Source organism: Nuphar pumila, chromosome 7 (genome assembly GCF_984573655.1).
Source record: "Nuphar pumila chromosome 7, dmNupPumi1.hap1.1, whole genome shotgun sequence".
In the NCBI taxonomy this organism is placed as follows: Eukaryota; Viridiplantae; Streptophyta; class Magnoliopsida; order Nymphaeales; family Nymphaeaceae; genus Nuphar; species Nuphar pumila.
Window position 1 is genome coordinate 120027716 of NC_143255.1, and position 17757 is coordinate 120045472.

General features: G+C 38.1%; 1 protein-coding gene across 2 annotated transcripts in view; it reads left to right on the forward strand.

The window, feature by feature from the left end:
- The window catches only part of LOC149833205 (sphere organelles protein-like protein), a 69266-nt gene that overhangs the window by 14682 nt on the left and 36827 nt on the right, over positions 1–17757 (forward strand). For both annotated transcript variants that reach the window (XM_090014982.1, XM_090014983.1), the window contains exons 4-8: positions 6728–6875; positions 6995–7044; positions 11159–11219; positions 13317–13394; positions 13605–13755. In XM_090014982.1, coding sequence (XP_089871108.1) covers positions 6728–6875; positions 6995–7044; positions 11159–11219; positions 13317–13394; positions 13605–13755 — 488 coding nt within the window. The remainder of the gene's footprint in view (positions 1–6727; positions 6876–6994; positions 7045–11158; positions 11220–13316; positions 13395–13604; positions 13756–17757) is intronic.

A 17757-nucleotide genomic window follows, 5' to 3' on the forward strand; every position in this document is an offset into this window, starting at 1 on the left:
GGTGCGACATGGGTGCAGCACCTAGTTGGAGAATCCCTGTGACATATAGGGCAAATAAAATTTTTTTGGCAATTTTTTTTAAGTTCGAAAATTGGACCAAAATGACCTTGGGTGCATTGACCGCACCCAGGGTCGGGTTGACTGCACCCGGTGCCGCACCCACACCTGCGTCGCGTCGACTGCTGACTATATCCCTTGGCTACTAATCTAGCTTTATATCTTTCAATGAGCTCATTTGCATTGGTCTTTATTCTGTAGACCCATTTACAACCCACTATATTCTTACCTGAAGGTAGTCTCACAAGCTCACATTTTTTCTAATGCACTTAATTCTTTAGCCGTTGCCCTTTGCCATTCTTTTTTGGAAGCTGCCAGTGCAAAAGAATTGGACTCAACATAGGAATGAAAATATATTCTCCCCCTGAATCCAAAGAGTGTCTTGAGTCTTGACCTTAGAAGGGAATTGTGTTTCAACCATTGCACAAAAGTTTCTGAAAATTTCAAAAGATTAATTTCTGTTTTTGATAAAATAAATTCAATTGTATCTTGTACAATTATCAATAAAGGTGATAAAGTATGATGAAACACCTTTAGATAAAACTGGTGAGGGACCCCACACATCCAAATATACAAGATCAAGAGCCCTATCAGACTCTACCGCTTTAGACCCAAAACTTGCAAGTTGCAACTCTCACATTATTTAACATGATCAGAAACAAACACTTTGAACTCTCTAAGACTATATGAAGACACAAGACATTGAAGCCTAGAACTAGAGATATGGCCAAGTCGTTGATGCCATAGCATGGAATCATCCAAAATTCCTGCTCTCAGACTGACTTGTGGTCCCTTTTGTAATCCTATATCCAGCCAATCTAGGTCTCTTTTCCTATGGCTAATCCCAATTTTCCTCCTTGATAGCTGATCCTGCACAACATAGTCAAGAGGAGAAAAGATGACATTACAAATTTTTTGATCAATTGGCCAATGGAGATGAGATTCATAGCAAGAGATGGTATATGACTAACTTCTAAAACATTCAATTGACTCCCTGGATAAGAAATAGGAGTAACAGACCCAACCTTAAAAATGAGCCTAGAAGAGCCATCTGTAGTAAGAATAGAACTGCTACATGGGAAACTGTTGGTTAAGATAGATTATTGAGCAGTCATATGGCATGATGCCCATGAATCTATTAGCCAATCAGAAGAACTATCACAGATACCTGCAAAGGCAGTACCAGAGGAAGAAGGGGAAACAGAGCTTTGAGATACAATGGTTGACGAGGCTAAGAGTTGTTGGATCTCCTGTTGAATGCACTTAAGAGCCTGAGTCTGCCCACCTGACAAGGTCTGTGGAGTGCACTCATGATAGGAGAAGGTAACTTAGCACCGCTGACTACGTGTGCCTCCTTGGGCTTCATATCTTCTTCATTAAAGGTGGTTAGAAAGGCTCTTGTTCTCTTCATGTGTCCAAGCTCCTTGCAGTAATGGCATCTAATTGAGCTCGTATCTCCTCTGAAGTCTCCAGACCTGCTACCACCTCTACCTCCTCCTCTACCACCTTGTTACCTAACAATGGCAAGTGCAGTCACTTTAGGGGGTCGAATACCAAGAGATTTGTTCTTGGTTTCCTCTGCCATTATGATGCAGCAGAAACAAATCACAACTTTACGTTAATGGGGACCCCACGTTGACGTAGTGAAAATAGATCACAACTTTAGGGAGGAAGAAAAACACGACACTGTGATGCAGAGTCGACTAGCACGTTGGCCTCGACAGATGAGGGCACGACCCCACGGGTGTTGGTTTGAAGATCACGGTTCCCACGTTGAACAATGCACAGACGCAGTCAAATGAAAACCACCCAAACGATGGTGGGTAGCTTTATTTTCTTTATTGCAAGGGAAATCAGCAAACACAGGAGCGCTGGCCGTGTGTTGTGGGCTGAACTTAAAACACGACCCAAGTCGTGCCACGAACCAGTGCAAATAAACAATGAAAAGGGGCACCCAAGCAATGAACGATACTTTATTCCTTATTTTCAATGGGAATCAGCGAGACAATGCATAACTCAGACTAACAGGAACTGACTAATAAATAATGATCCCTAAGCAACAAGGGAATCAAAGGGAGCAGTAAAAGGAAAACAAGACAGGCACTGCTGCACCGTGTCTACGTTTGACATAAAAGAAATAAAAAAAAGAAGAAAACAGAACAAGCAAAGACTTAATGGCAAAAATATAAATGCAAAACAGGAAGAATCAAGGAAAATGACAAAGGAAAAGAAACTGCTGAAAAGGAAAATGCTGCTGCAATCTTTTTAATTACCTCTCCTTCACGAAACCCTAGGCAGCCTATTTAAAGGGTTTTGGCTGGATCCAGGTCTCGGGTCCGGACCCAGACCCGAGACGAACTATGTGTGCTGTTGGATCTGGGCGCTTGGGATGTTCTGGGCCTGCTCTGCATCATTCTCCCTAGGTTGGGAAGAAGTCGGCTCTGACGACTGATCTTCCCCACAGTAAGCATATAGAGCAGACACACCAAAGATAGGCACCTCCATTTAAAATTGTGATCTGCTCCTGACTCTGCAAGCGTACCAATGACCACTTCAACCCAGAAGTTGCTACCTTCCTCATCCCGGAAAGTTCTTGATGATGGCTTGATGTAAATTCCTTCATGATTATACCGTGAGGCGACATTATTCCTCCCCTGATTGATGGAGGTCCAAACCTTCAAAGGATAGTCAGGAGATGAAGTTGAAAAGCAAAAAACATTGTCGTTCATGGTTGTAACAACAAGGTCAAGGTCATATTCACCATCAACATTATCTCTGACATGAATACGATAAGGAAACAGACGAACTTGAGATCCATCTTTTCCACTAAGAACAAAGATGGACCCTGATACTGTTGGAACCACAACGTCTGTCCTCCCATCTCCATTAACATTACCTATTGTAGGGCTCGAGGGCAAGGTGGTGGCATGGATGGGCTGTCGGTGCACCGACTGGACTGCTTCCGCGATGAGAGGGTTCACGCAGGTCACTGTTGATTCAAGTTGAAGGGGGGGTACCAGATGGGGAGAATTGTCGCAACCTGCATCCCTGTGCAGAGTTTCTTCAACAGCCTCACGTCGCGATGTTTGTTGGAGCGTCACCGGGGCTGGATTGACGACGATAGTATCAACAGGGTGGATCGTGCGCGCACCTAGTTGATTCAACGACACTGTGTGCGCATCCACCTTGGATTCAAGCGCACCCAACCGTGCTTCGACCCTATCCATGCGCTTTGACAGACCGGCTACCTCTTTTTCTAGGCATAGCATATCTTCCTGCATCTCCGTCAACTTGTTGAGTAGCCGCTTCAGGATCTCCTCTCGCGCCTTTCCGCTCATAGGACCGTTCCTCACTTCTTGCGTCCTGTCGTTGACGAAGGAGGAGGGGCTGGGCTCTGATACCATTTGATGCAGCAGAAACAAATCACAACTTTACGTTAATGGGGACCCCACGTTGACGTAGTGAAAATAGATCACAACTTTAGGGAGGAAGAAAAACACGACATTGTGATGCAGAGTCGACTAGCACGTTGGCCTCTAGCAACTCCAACAACGGTCCACCGCAATCCAACATCACACATAGTTCGTCTCGGGTCTGGGTCCGGACCCGAGACCTGGATCCAGCCAAAACCCTTTAAATAGGCTGCCTAGGGTTTCGTGAAGGAGAGGTAATTAAAAAGATTGCAGCAGCATTTTCCTTTTCAGCAGTTCCTTTTCCTTTGTCATTTTCCTTGATTCTTCCTGTTTTGCATTTATATTTTTGCCATTAAGTCTTTGCTTGTTCTGTTTTCTTCTTTTTTTTATTTCTTTTCTGTCAGACGTAGACACGGTGCAGCAGTGCCTGTCTTGTTTTCCTTTTACTGTTCCCTTTGATTCCCTTGTTGCTTAGGGATCATTATTTATTAGTCAGTTCCTGTTAGTCTGAGTTATGCATTGTCTCGCTGATTCCCATTGAAAATAAGGAATAAAGTATCGTTCATTGCTTGGGTGCCCCTTTTCATTGTTTATTTGCACTGGTTCGTGGCACGACTTGGGTCGTGTTTTCAGTTCAGCCCACAACACACGGCCAGCGCTCCTGTGTTTGCTGATTTCCCTTGCAATAAAGAAAATAAAGCTACCCACCATCGTTTGGGTGGTTTTCATTTGACTGCGTCTGTGCATTGTTCAACGTGGGAACCGTGATCTTCAAACCAACACCTGTGGGGTCGTGCCCTCATCTGTCGAGGCCAACGTGCTAGTCGACTCTGCATCACAGTGTCGTGTTTTTCTTCCTCCCTAAAGTTGTGATCTATTTTCACTACGTCAACGTGGGGTCCCCATTAACGTAAAGCTGTGATTTGTTTCTGCTGCATCACATTAGCTCACCTAAAGTCTGTGCCAGAATGGGAAGAGAAACTCGATGGAAAATCCCATTACGTGCACTATCGAACAATGCGTAGAGCCATTAATAAGTCTATAACCAGTTATTGGTCCTTAGCTTACATTTCACATTTGGAAGCATGAGAGTGAACATCCCATAACTGCTGAAATTTTGCAAAGAAATTTTGTATTGATTCATCCTCTCGTCTCAAGGTTGTGAGATCCTGAGACAAGTGGTACCTACGTGCCCAATTGGATTGCTCATATACTTGCTAAGTAGTCCCAACACTCTTTTGCTTCTTCAAATTTCACTATACTTAGAGTAATATTTTGTTCTACTGAACTCAACAACCATGACTTCACCTTAGCATTGTCCTTATCCCACTCATCAAATCCCATCTCATAATCTTCATCATCACTTTACGGTCTCCTTTTTGACCCATCTAGGTAGTCGTCATACCCAAGCCTGTTAACCAAAAACCTCACATATTCAGTCAAATAAGAGTAATTATTTTCATCCATTTTGATTGGGATAATATGAACTGAATCCTTCTTCTCCATATTCTACCAAAAACCCTCAACTACAATATAAATCTGCACAAAACACATTATCATAGCAAAGCAATGCCAGCAAGACAAGAAAGCAACTGCCAATAGTCCTCAAAGCAGTAAAGAAACACCTTGCCACTATGCTGCACTAGCAAAGTCGATATCCAAACACAAGTAAAGCTGTTATGAGTCCTCAATCAGGTCTGCTTATGAGAACCAAATGCATTCAAAGCTATGTCACATAGGTGCAGGTGCGGATGCGTGTGCGGATACGAGTGTGGATGCGGTGATGTGGCACTTTAAAAAAACTTTGGTGCGAGGGTGCGGGGAGGGTATATATATAATTTTTAAAAGTTTTAAGTTAGCACTACGTGTATGTGTGTGCATTTATGTATATATATATATAATATGGATAAAACTGGACTTGGTTAAGGTTAACTGAATCTATTTTTGGACAGAAATGGACCTCAGTGTGGTTGACTTCACCTGACACAAAGGAAGCTGTGTCCAAGCATCGCACCTGCATATGCGGTGCCCTGTTAGAAGAGTCTGTGTTACATAGATACAAAGTCACTCAAAATACAAGACATGATAACGTAACTCAAACTTCATAGTATATTCCAGTCGATGCACAATACTTTATCAAAATGACTTGCCGCCTGATAGAAGACACCCAAAATACTGATAGAACTCAGAAAATGCATCAAGATTTCACCCGAAAACGATTTACTAGCATTCTAATATAAAAAACGACCCTGATGCATCAAAGACATTAAAAACAACCCATTGATTAAGGCAATCAGACAAAGGAAATCTGACCCCAAATTACTGCCACTTTCAGAAATTCCAGAAAAAAATGCATAACAAATCGAATACACCTCTGATTACTTCGATTCTTGATTCAAAATGACTAAAATCATTACTACTTGAATCAATCGACACTGTCCATACTGACCCAGATGACATTGGCACCCTTGCACAAGAGGCCCAATATCGCCCTTGATGCTCACCAGAATGAAACCCCTTTTTTTTGTCAAAATCATCCTTCAATCTCTTATTTGCAAGGCTCTGATACCATATCAGAGCAAAGAAAAAAAGAAGAAATAGGAAGACAAAGGGTACTGAAGAGAGATTTTCATTAGCTTAAAGAATGAGAAGTTACAATATGATAAAGGGGTCGCCCCCCCCTACCAACAAGCAAATAAAATTTGGACACTTTTGGACTCCATACTTTGACTATACCACTACTATTATGCTAAAGTGCAAAGATGCCCTTATAAATACAAATATGTACATATGACAACAATATGCATATCTCAACACTATTGTGTAGCTCGGAAGTTACTGTATAGTGCAAAATTTCTCCATTGCATATCAGAGGTATCAGCTTTGAAGGATCAGTTGCAAACAGTTCCTAGGTTTGCTGATTTGCTCCATGCCATTCAAGACTGAGATTTCCTTGTCAGCATGCGTGCTAAATTATTTTGAAACTTTATCTAATCTATTGGTCCAGAATTTTAGATGTATCATGTATTCTTTTTATCAGTGAAAAGGAAGAAAGGGACTTCATCTATTTTGTCAAACATGTAGAAATAGCCCGTCACTATTTTATGGATTCCTTTGTGCTAACATGAGATAAATCTGTTTCTTTCCTTGTACATTATGTCAAATTGGTGTGCCAGACTTTGCTGTTCATAGGTGAAAGAGTATCTTTCGTTATTTCATATATAAAAGCATCATTATGTATTTTTTTGGTACTGCAGGAGGAAGAAAGCTAGAATGACTGAAAAGACTGATAGGGATGGAAATATGGCTGACGAGGAGAACAAAAATGACATGTGCAATAAGCGAGACCCTTCAGTGAAATGGCCCACTTCTGTTGGAAGATCTGCTAACAAGAATGAAGAGGAGGTTTGCCTTGCCTTTAAATGTCCATGTCAGCATTCAGGAAAATAATATGGATTTGGTGCATTAAATGGTTGTGGTCAACCTCAATAAAGCACAGTGTTTTTTTCCTGCCTACATTTCAGGCGATGGAAGTTCATCCTTCTCACAATACAAAGAATGAATGCTTAGAAAGGTATTAAAAAACAATAATTATTCTGTTTGGTTTGTTTAATGCATCTTTCTATTAACTGCTAACATTTTTTTGCATCTTGAGATATCTTTTACATATTTTTGTCTGGCGTTTCAACAGATAAAATTGTTGAATTCTTCTTTGTATGCCATGATGTTCTTTTATTTAGCACCATCTGTTTCTCTCATAAGGTCTGTTTGCGATAACAAAGACCTGTAATTCTGAACCTCATTCTGTCTGGGCTGTCTGACACAGGATTTTGGTTGTTTCGGAAATCAAAACCTGTTATAAATCAAATTCTTGAATCATGACTACCAATATGGGAGTGCTTTAGAACCGATACTCCTTGGTGGGAGTATCTGTTTTATGCTCGAACAGGTCTAGCAACCCAAATGAGCTCGAATATAGGAGAGGTATGCAAGAGGGGCTGTTGCATCATCTCTGGTGACTGCATTAGAATTTTTATTTTTCTGTTGGAACCTATTAAAGAGGGTGTCGGTTTCACTCTCTAGGTTACCCACAGACTTGGTATGGCTTCATCAAAATAAGGGTATGCCATGCCTAGTTTGAAAGCCAGCACAGAGCCTCACAAGGGTCCTCAAAAAAATCATTGATAGATGCTGCTATGGAGGGCTCTTTGGTTGATAGATGCTGTTGAGGTGCACTCTTTACCTATCATAGACTAGCATGTTTTCTGGATTACAGTTCGAAAATGGGACCAATAGAAATCTTGGGGATCATGAACTCGGTCACGTTTCATAGTGATGTAAAATATTGGGCCTTATGGTCTTGGTGACCTTTTGCTTGATACCAAACATGCCTTAAGGTGAAGACCTTTTGCGTTTGACCTTTGTGTGAGATTTTGGGTGCATAATGATGGGTCTTCTGACTTTATTTTCTGTTAGCTGTTTGAGAGATGGTGATTGACATGGAGATGCCAACTCCAACTGGAATCCTAAAAGGATTCTAAACAGCTGATGTATTTCAAATCCCAAGGCTCCCAAGATCTGGATTTGGCAAATCTAAGATTTGACATTTGACTGCTATATCAGCTCCAAACAGAGCCTAAATCTGAGCTCCTGGGATAAGATTTGCTGGGGGTGCCATCATTTGTCCATTCTCCTATGTAGTCCAATTAGACACTGGATAAGATAAACTTTAATGTTTATCTTCTAAAACATTGAATGCATGAGAAACAGTTTCCTCCTTGAAGTGCTGATTCAACAAATATTGTATATGTTACCCATGGTCATTGGTTTCCTTTAATTATGAAGCAACCAAAGGATTTGGCCTTTAGATCCACCCTCAACTATCGTTGTTTTATGCAGTCTGTTGTTCATCAAGGTTCCATGATGCTTGAAAGCATGATTTGGCTGAAAATCTTTGTTATCTCTTCTATTGCAAATAAATGCATTCACTTCTCAATGAACTGATTCCATTGATCTTGCTCATGAGTTTTGACTGGGTTAGAGAATTCATCAGGTAGTGGTTGCAATTTGGCTCATCATATATCAGAACAATGCATGAAAGTCTAAGTTTTATCCTTGGGAAGGGGTATAGGGAAAATGTGCTGAAAAATGGGAAGAGGTGGAAAGGTCTCCGATCCTAAGGTAACCAACTTTTGGATCTGCAGTTACTTGCATTGAAGATCCTTCTGCAAATGGCTGTTTTAGTTGATGCACAACTTCCAAATAGGGCTGGGAAACAAGCCGAGCTGCTTGTGGCTCAGCTCATGTTTGGCTCATATTCGTAAAATAGGCTCGGCAAGCTAAATATGAAAAATAGACATTCAGCTCGGCTTGACTCGACTCATATAAGCTCATTAGATAATGAGAAATTTATTTTAAATATATCTTACATATTTTCTTTTTGTAATTCTATTTCTTCCAGCTCTAGAATAATGTATTTTTTCTTTAAACAATCCAGCTCAAACTTGGCTTTGTTTAACTTGGACTGTTTATGAGCTCGATCTCGGCTTGGCCGTCACAAGAATGAGCCAAGCTTGAACACTTCAAGCTCAGCTCGTTTACCAGCCCTAGTTCCAAAGCCTTTGAAGTGTCCTGAGTTTGGTCCTACCACAAGGGCAACCATTAGATCATACTACTTTTGATAAGACTTAAAGAGACTGCCATCTCTTGATTTTGTTGGCCTATCATTTGATTTTTATGGCTTGTTTAAGTACCCGGAATCGTACAATACACAATTCTTCCACATCAATCAGCAAAATGACACCTATCTACAAAATGAAAACAACTTATTATTCGACAGAATGTTCTGGATAATTCTTGCAATTTTGTGATCAACTTTCTTTGGAATGCAAAAATATTTAGAAGATGGGTGAACTTTGGACACTGAGTTTAGGTGTGGAACTCATTCTGCATAAGTATATACTTTTAAGAGGAACTTCTATGGGCTTCTTCTTTCTTTCCTTCCATTTTGATGATACCAGGGGCTTTAAATAAAGGCAAACCAGGAAAAGCTGGATGGTAGGTTAGCTTTTACAAAATTAGAGATCTAAATAAAAGAGATCTCGTTATCTTCAACAAAATGAAGGAGACCAAGCTGCACTTAATGGCATTTAAAGCTTCATAGGGCTTCAAAAAGTTAGTGTAGTAGACCATGTTCATCAAATTTGAAACAAGCTCCAGAGAGAAAAGGTCATCATTGTATAAAAGTAAGTTGGAGGAGTGGGGGTGAATTCTTGGAAGAGAACCCTCACTCACCAGTCCTACTTGTGTTGGTTTCCTTAGAATATGGCATAGAGTTTCCCTCACCAAGTTAAATAGGAAAGAGCAAGAGGATTGTCTAATTTGAAGTAGTAACTTAAGAGAGGATTTCCTTGTCAAAATCCACCAACCAGCTGAAAGGAATGTCTCCATATTTCCATTGATGGAGATGCCCATGAAGAATATGTAACTTTGCGTCTGAATCCATTTTTAACACATTTTTCTCTGGTGACTGGAAGGAACCTGCAATCTATCTTATGAATTTTTTTATCCAGGTTGGCTTTTAGTTTTTCCACTGTCTTCTTGGTAGTTGAATGAATTGATTGGTAAGCAACCACCATATCCTCCATTTTATTTTTTACAATTTGCTTGCACTAGTTGCTTTTTGAGGAACCCTTTTCAGTCTGAGGGGTCATTAGCTGTGGCTTCCCATAACCATCAAATCCATGTGATGTTCTACCACAAAAGATGCTTATTTGTCGACATCAGTTATTTTCTAGGCTTTTAAGTCTAGAGACAAGGAATTTAGCTATAACTTTCTACACACAGAGTGAAATTAATGTTAGCCTCTGCATGATAGAGTATGACACTTCTTCAAAGTGAAGAGAATAAGGGAGGGGAGCGTATTCTTCTATCTTAGATCCATTAGAATTGAAACTCATCAAATATAGTCAGGGCTTCTTCGAAAGTTCTTAAATATTTTTAAGAACTGTAAACTCATGAATATCACCTCTTTAATTTTTTGATCCAGGTAAGGACTCAAAAGAGATTCACAGGAGATCAGCAAATGGATGAAAGACAAACGTTGTTAGGATCTCATAGAGGTCCTTATGACCCTCACCTGTAACTGGACCTTTATGAACCTCTAAAATATCTTTCAGGTCATGACCAATGCTGCTATATCTTTGCCATTGGTATGAATGACCATGCCAGAGTACTTCTGTTTATCTATTTAAGCTTGTTAAGTTCAATTTACAACCAGTGGATCTGAGTTTGGAACTCTCAACAACATGGCTTCAATCTATTGCGATTTTTGTAACTTGTAAGATGCTGCACTGTAGTGACAATGAAGCACCTTCATGTTAACATCAGTACAGTTGCCACTGTAATCTTTTACTATTTTAGCATCTCTCAAAATAGGGTTACATTGTTATTACTCTTCATAATTTTCTTTTTCCCATCACTATGCTGTTCTTCCTTTGTACTCCAGTGACTTCTCATTGCTATTAAATTACTTTTTAGTTAAATTTTCTTATTCTAAATAAAAACTGTTTGAGCATCTGATCTTTTTGACATTGAAAATTAACATCCCATTTTTCTAATATAATATATTAAAACTTATTTCATCTACATTGTGTGCTTATCAAATTCTTTTTTTGAGTTTACTCTAGACATGATAGTAGTGGAGAAGGGCAGCATGGAATTTTCAGTGTACCAGATGGTGCAAGGAAGGTATACTACTAACCTTATTTTGTTCTATTCATTTTTTCTTCTTTCTTTGTTTTATTTCAAGGGCTTCAATATAAATGAACTTACATCAAATAAGCCTGCAAAGTTTTGAGCTTTCTCATCTTAATGAATGTCAGTTGATCTAGCAATTTACTGTGGGAGCATTATGGTCTTTCTGACATTTACTTGCTTTGAATTGTTTCTGTTAAGGAACACACTTGCCACTGGGGCATTTTATTCTTTGCAAGTCATAAAGTTTTAATTAATTATGTAATTGTACTTTGTCTTCATTATGTAATGTAGCTAATTAGGGGCGTATGTACTATGGTATGGCTTGTATTTTGATGTAAAATGATAGCCTATTGTATTATACCCTGATTAGAATTGTTATGGAAGTGTTGCAAATACAATACAATAGGGGCCACCCACGCGATCGAGGATTGGTGTTCACAGTTTTTTTCTCTTTCCTGCTGCTCTTCTACTTTGCTTTTTTAGTGTGCTAGAGGTCCATCTCTGTGGATTTTCATGGTATCAGAGTTTTGGATACCTTCCTTGAGGATATAAGTTCTGATTTTCCCCATTTGTTTTTCATAGTTGGCAAACTCAGCAAGTAAACTTGTGACTCAGTGGAGTAGCCTTGTGTCAACCCTTAACCAAGTCAATAAATCAGCATGACTCGGTTAAGGACAAAACTCATCCGAGTCAGCCAAGTCTCATCTACTTTTTTTTAACGTAATGATTACACACACACACACACACATATATATATATATATATATATATATATATATATATATATATATATATATATATATATATATATATATATATATATATATGGAGAGAGAGTAACATTTGGTAATGGCACCATTATGTACCAATGCTTCTGGATCTCCATGGTGCAGGTTGTTTTGTTCCAATCCTACCTCATGGATGGATTCAATATGTTCAAAGTAGTGGAAACCGGCTTTTGGACCATGTTTTTTCGATGAAAAAACATGATTTTATGACCTGGGAAAGTATCACACATTGTAGGCCGTTGATTTCTGAAAACTTATAAAAACCTACCCATGTTTTGTAATTGAACGATCTAAGAGCTGCCCCCCGCAAAGAAAACATGTAGATCACATCTGCAAGGTTAGTTTCATGAAAACAACCAAAAAAATGAAAAAAAAGAGGCGTTTGTACCTCATGTTGCCATTCCCAAATGTTTTATGAGAAGTACATATTTCAAATGAGCTATTTTGTATTTATAAACTGTATGTGTATAATTTATTTTTAATATATTAAAAAGAAACCATGACTTGCTTGCGTTGCTGAGTCAGGTGTGGCCAATCTGAGTTACTGAGTTTCAAGAATGCCAACCATGGCTTTTTTTTAAGTCACAGTGGGGTTAAACCTTCTGAGTTTCATTTTTCTTTTTAACAGGTTCAAGCCTAAGTATTTTTTTAGCTAATTTGAATTTGCTCTCTCTCTCTCTCTCGTGTGCACACACAGACAGAATATGTGGATTTGATTTATCTGATTACTCTAAACACAAAAAGGAACGAGAGATGCCCTTAAGAGTCTTGGACTATCATATATGCACACAATGGTACATTACGCATACAATAGACTATATTAGGTACCACCATGGTACAAACAAAGGATGCTTTCATCCTGCAGTTATGACATAAAGTTTGAAGTGATACAACATAGGACACCGTAAACAAGAATGGGGCTCGTAAAGTTACAGAAAGAATGGTTTTGTGAGTGAAGCCTAAAGAATCATAAAGATTGATTTTACCTAAGATTTTCAGCAGAATTCTTACCACAAAAAATGTTTAAGTCACATTCTTCTCCATGGCTCTTGATTAAAATAGTTAGTGGCTTTCTTTTTCATCCATAAATATGTTTTTTCTATTTGGTGAACTGCCTCAGATCTTTACCATCTGCATCTGAACTAACATAAGCATCCTGTCAGGTCATACAAAATTAAATTTTTGATGATTATATTGCTGATTTTATTTCCTTGGTTAGATTTTACAGTTTATGTTATATTGTTTGCCATTTATGTGTTCTTGTCTAAGATGTCCTAATCTATCCTTAAACTTTTATCAGTTGCCTAGCAGAAGTGCTCGTCGCAAGAAGGCCAAAAGGCAGTGGCTACGGAAAATGGTTAGTGCTAAATGTGCAGAGGTAATACATGTAATGAGATTAATGAAAGTCCATCTGAATATCATCCATTTTTTCTTTGCAAGTTAAAACAAACCTTTTTCATTTACATGGATAAATATTATTTCACAATCCTGCATTGTCATTGTACCTTGTCAGAATCATTCAAAGCTTTGACTTATTGATAATTTATGGTATGTTAGTTATTTTTTATTGTCTTTGTTGTCTTTTCAGCCAATTAAGGACCATTTACCTGATATGGAAGTTCAAACGAAACCCTCAGAACAGGAATATGATGATCAGCAGAATGATGTGGATGACGATGGTGAAGTTGTGCCTGTAATTGTTAAGCCTGGGCATATTCGATTTGAACCTATTGGTAGAGGTATTCTGTTTCAGTTTTCTTCTGTCAAGTGTAGCATATTTTCATACTTTTCACATGGTTTGCTATACTCTTGGCCTCTTAAATTTGGCTTCACATGCACCTAAGCATACACCTACAGCCATCGAGTATATCCAGGTCTCTCTCTCAAATCAACTTATGGATACTGATTAGTGCCATTTAAATCATGAAGCCTAAGACATACAGTTCCATCCTCGTGCATCCACTTCTATATATTACTCTGTAGTGACTGGCCTTTAATTTTGGGAATATGAACTAGGAGTCTAGGACATTTCCACATGTTTGGAAGACATTTGCAGTGTATCTGATATTTTGACTATTGGGTGACACCAATGTTTTCTTTTGTGTTCTTCGTTGACTGTGATGAGCACCCTGGAAACTCAGAGACATCAACCTTTTGTGACCTGATAGATCATTTTATCATCTCATCTATCAGCAGCATGTAGTCTACCAATTTTTTGTTGTGGTTAACATTGATTCTTCCGTATTCAATGATATGGAAGTCTCAGCTGTAACAACCTGAGAAATGTCAGAAACCAGTCTTTATCTCCACATGGACATGGATAAGTTAAAAAAAAACCCACATGGAAACTGTTTGACAAATGACAACCTCATTATAACAGTATGTTGGTTTTAAATTTTCAATTGACATACCATTAAAATAATTAGATGATGTATCTGTTGTATGACTTTTACATGTGGGGGCTATGTCATAGGGATTCGGCCAACAGGGTGTCGCACCCGCATCGACGCGACTTGGGTGCGGGTGCAGCACCCGGTGCGGTCAAGCCTACCCTAGACCGCACCCAGGGTCATATAATTTTCCAGACCTGGACTAAAAAAAAAACGATGAAAGGGGCTGGGCGGGGGATTAGGGCAAAAAACCAATCTCGATGCCTCCCCTTCTCCTCTCCTACTTCTCTTCTCCTCCAACAGACTCCTCTCCTTCGACCCGAGCTCTCCTCTCCTCCTCTCGCGACTGGAAGGTATATTTCTCTCTCTCTCTCTCTCTCTCTCAGAACCCAGCCCTGCGCTGTTGAACCCAGTCCTGCTGGGCTGGGTTCGGCTCCCAGCATCCTGGGTTGTTGAACCCAGCTTGTTAGGCTGGGTTCGGCTCCCAATACCGTGGGTTGTCGAACCCAGCCCTTCTCTGTCGAACCAGATATGAATTTTATTTCAATATAATATTTTTTTGTTTTAAGGACGAAAATGATGGTTAAAGAGAAATAACTCGCAAATAAAGAGAAAGAAATTGCGTCATCCTCATCCCCACATGTAAGTTCTCTTGCTAGTAGTGGTATTGGTAGTGTTGATTATAGTTTGTTGGCCCCCATCATGTAATGATGTGGGGTCACTTGGGGCACGTATGAATATGCTTGAAAAAGTTGGAGGAGGGGGTGAAAATAAGAGATTTCGATGCAAGCTTTGTGAGAGAGATTATGTTGGGTCTTACACAAGAGTTAAAGCTCGTTTGTTTAAGATATCAGAACATGACATTTCAGGATGCAAAAGAGTTGATGAAACAATGCGAAGATAGGATAAAAAAATACAGGATGAATAATGAGAAGCGGAAGACAATGAGTGATTCTTGTGCACTCAGTGTACCATTTTTAAGTCACCAAAAAGATGCTAAAAAAGGTGGATATAAGAGGTACATGAAAAGGAATGATACAAGCATCATTCAATACATATGGAAGGGAGAAGATAGATAGAAAAGTAGGGAGGTACTTTTATTCTAGTTCACTTCCATTTAATGCAGATAAAAATCTTTATTGGAAGGATTTAATTAATTCACTGACAAATTGTAACTTAAGTGATTATGTACTTCCAAACTCAGAAAAACTACGAACGACAATTCTTGCAGAAGAGAGGGCAAATGTTGAGAGATTGCTAGAGATTAAGAATTTTTTATGAGAACAAAATGGAGTTTCTATTATTTTTGATGGGTGAACAAATATTCAAAGGCGTCCACTAATTAATTTCGTTGCTTCTTCGCTTAGTTGCCTAGTATTCTTGAAAGCAGTTGATGTATCTGGGCAATATAAAAATGTTGAGTATTTGAAATGATTGTTTATAGATCTAATAAAAGAAGTGAGTGATTACAAAGTAGTGCAAATCATCGTAGACAACGCTCTAGTTTGTAAAAGTGCAACATTGAGTTTGGAGAGTAAGGATCCTCATATTTTTTGAACTCCCTGTATAGCACACAACTTGAATCTGACCCTCAAAAACATCTACAACCCCAAAGAAGAAGAAAATTCACTAGCATAATGCTCTATATTTATGGATTGAGGAATTAGAAAAAAATGTTAAAATCATTAAAAATTTTGTTGTCAACTACCATCATGCTAATGCCATATTTAATAGACATTCTAATTTGAAATTGTTGAAGGTTGTTGAAACATGTTTTGCGTCCATCATTTTAGTGATGAAAAAAATCAAGGAAGTCAAGAATGCTTTGATGAACATGGTGACTGATGAAAATTTGATATTCTATCGTGCTGATGATATTGTTAATGCCCAAGAAATTAAGAAATTCATTATTGATGATGAGTTTTGGGATAGAGTTGTATACTTCCTTGAGTTTACGCAACCTATTTAGAAAATGCTGAGAAGTTGACAAGGATGAGCTCATGCATCACAAAGTTTATGAAATCTTGGATAATATGATTGAGAAAATGCAAGTTGTAGTTTTCAAGCATGAGAAAAATCTTACAGTGAATAATTCATAATTTTTTAATCATATATATTCAATTTTAGTTAGAAGATGGGATAAGAGAAACACTCATTTGCATTGTATGACACATTCTCTCAATCCCAAATATTATGCAAAAAAGTGGCAGGAAGGTGGTGTTGGTCGTGTCCCTCCAAATTTAGACCCAGAGCCATCAAGTCATAGAAATATGTGTATGACAAAACTTTATCGATAATTACATATTCTAAATCAAGTCACACAAGAGTTTGAAAAATTTTCATCTTCGAGGTTATATGGACATGCATTAATAGCGAGAGAGGAGGTGAATATAGATCCTATCACATGGTGGTCAACATAAGGATCAGAAACATCTATTCTTTAACGTCTTGCATTGAGATTGTTATCCCAGTCTGCTAGTTCATCTTATTGTGAAAATTGAAGCACATATGCTCAAATCCATAACATGAAGAGAAACAAACTCACTAGCAAGCGTGCATAGAATTTAGTCTATGTTCATTCCAATCTTCGATTACTTTCATAGACCAAAAAGAAATACAAGTACTAATTGTTCTCTTAGTGATTTGACTATTTCTTAGTTTCTTTATTTAAATATGTAAGTATTTAACATTTTTAAATTGAGTTTGTAATGCAGACAAGGATCATCCAAATTTTGAGATGTAATCCTAGAGGTGTGTGACTTAGAGGGAGAGCACAATTTCAACATTATAAATATGGACTTATTTGAGTCTACTCTTCTCTCTTATAATGAATTTGATGATGAAGCAAAAAATTATTAGGATCATTACCTTTTCATCTTATATATTGTGTAGGATATACTTTTTGTTTGTAATTATGCATTGTTTGCTTCTTTTATTAGTATAATTTACTTCTTTTTTGCTTTACTTGTTTGATCATCAATTCATCATACATGCAATAAATCAAATTAACAATCTATAATTCTATTATTCATCAATAAAAACTAACACTACAATTAAATCAACCTAAATATATTATGGAAACACTCAAACAAGTAAAGCAGAAAAGAAGTAAATTATACTAATAAAAGAAGTAAATAATGCATAGTTATATACCAAAAGTATATCCTACACAATGTATATAACGATGAGGTAATGATCATAATAATTTTTTGCTTCATCATCAAATTCATCATAAGAGAGAAGAGTAGACTCAAATAAGTTCATATTTATAATGTTGAAATCATGCTCTCCCTCTAAGTCATACACCTCTAGTATTACATCTCAAAATTTGGATGATCTTTGTCTGTATTA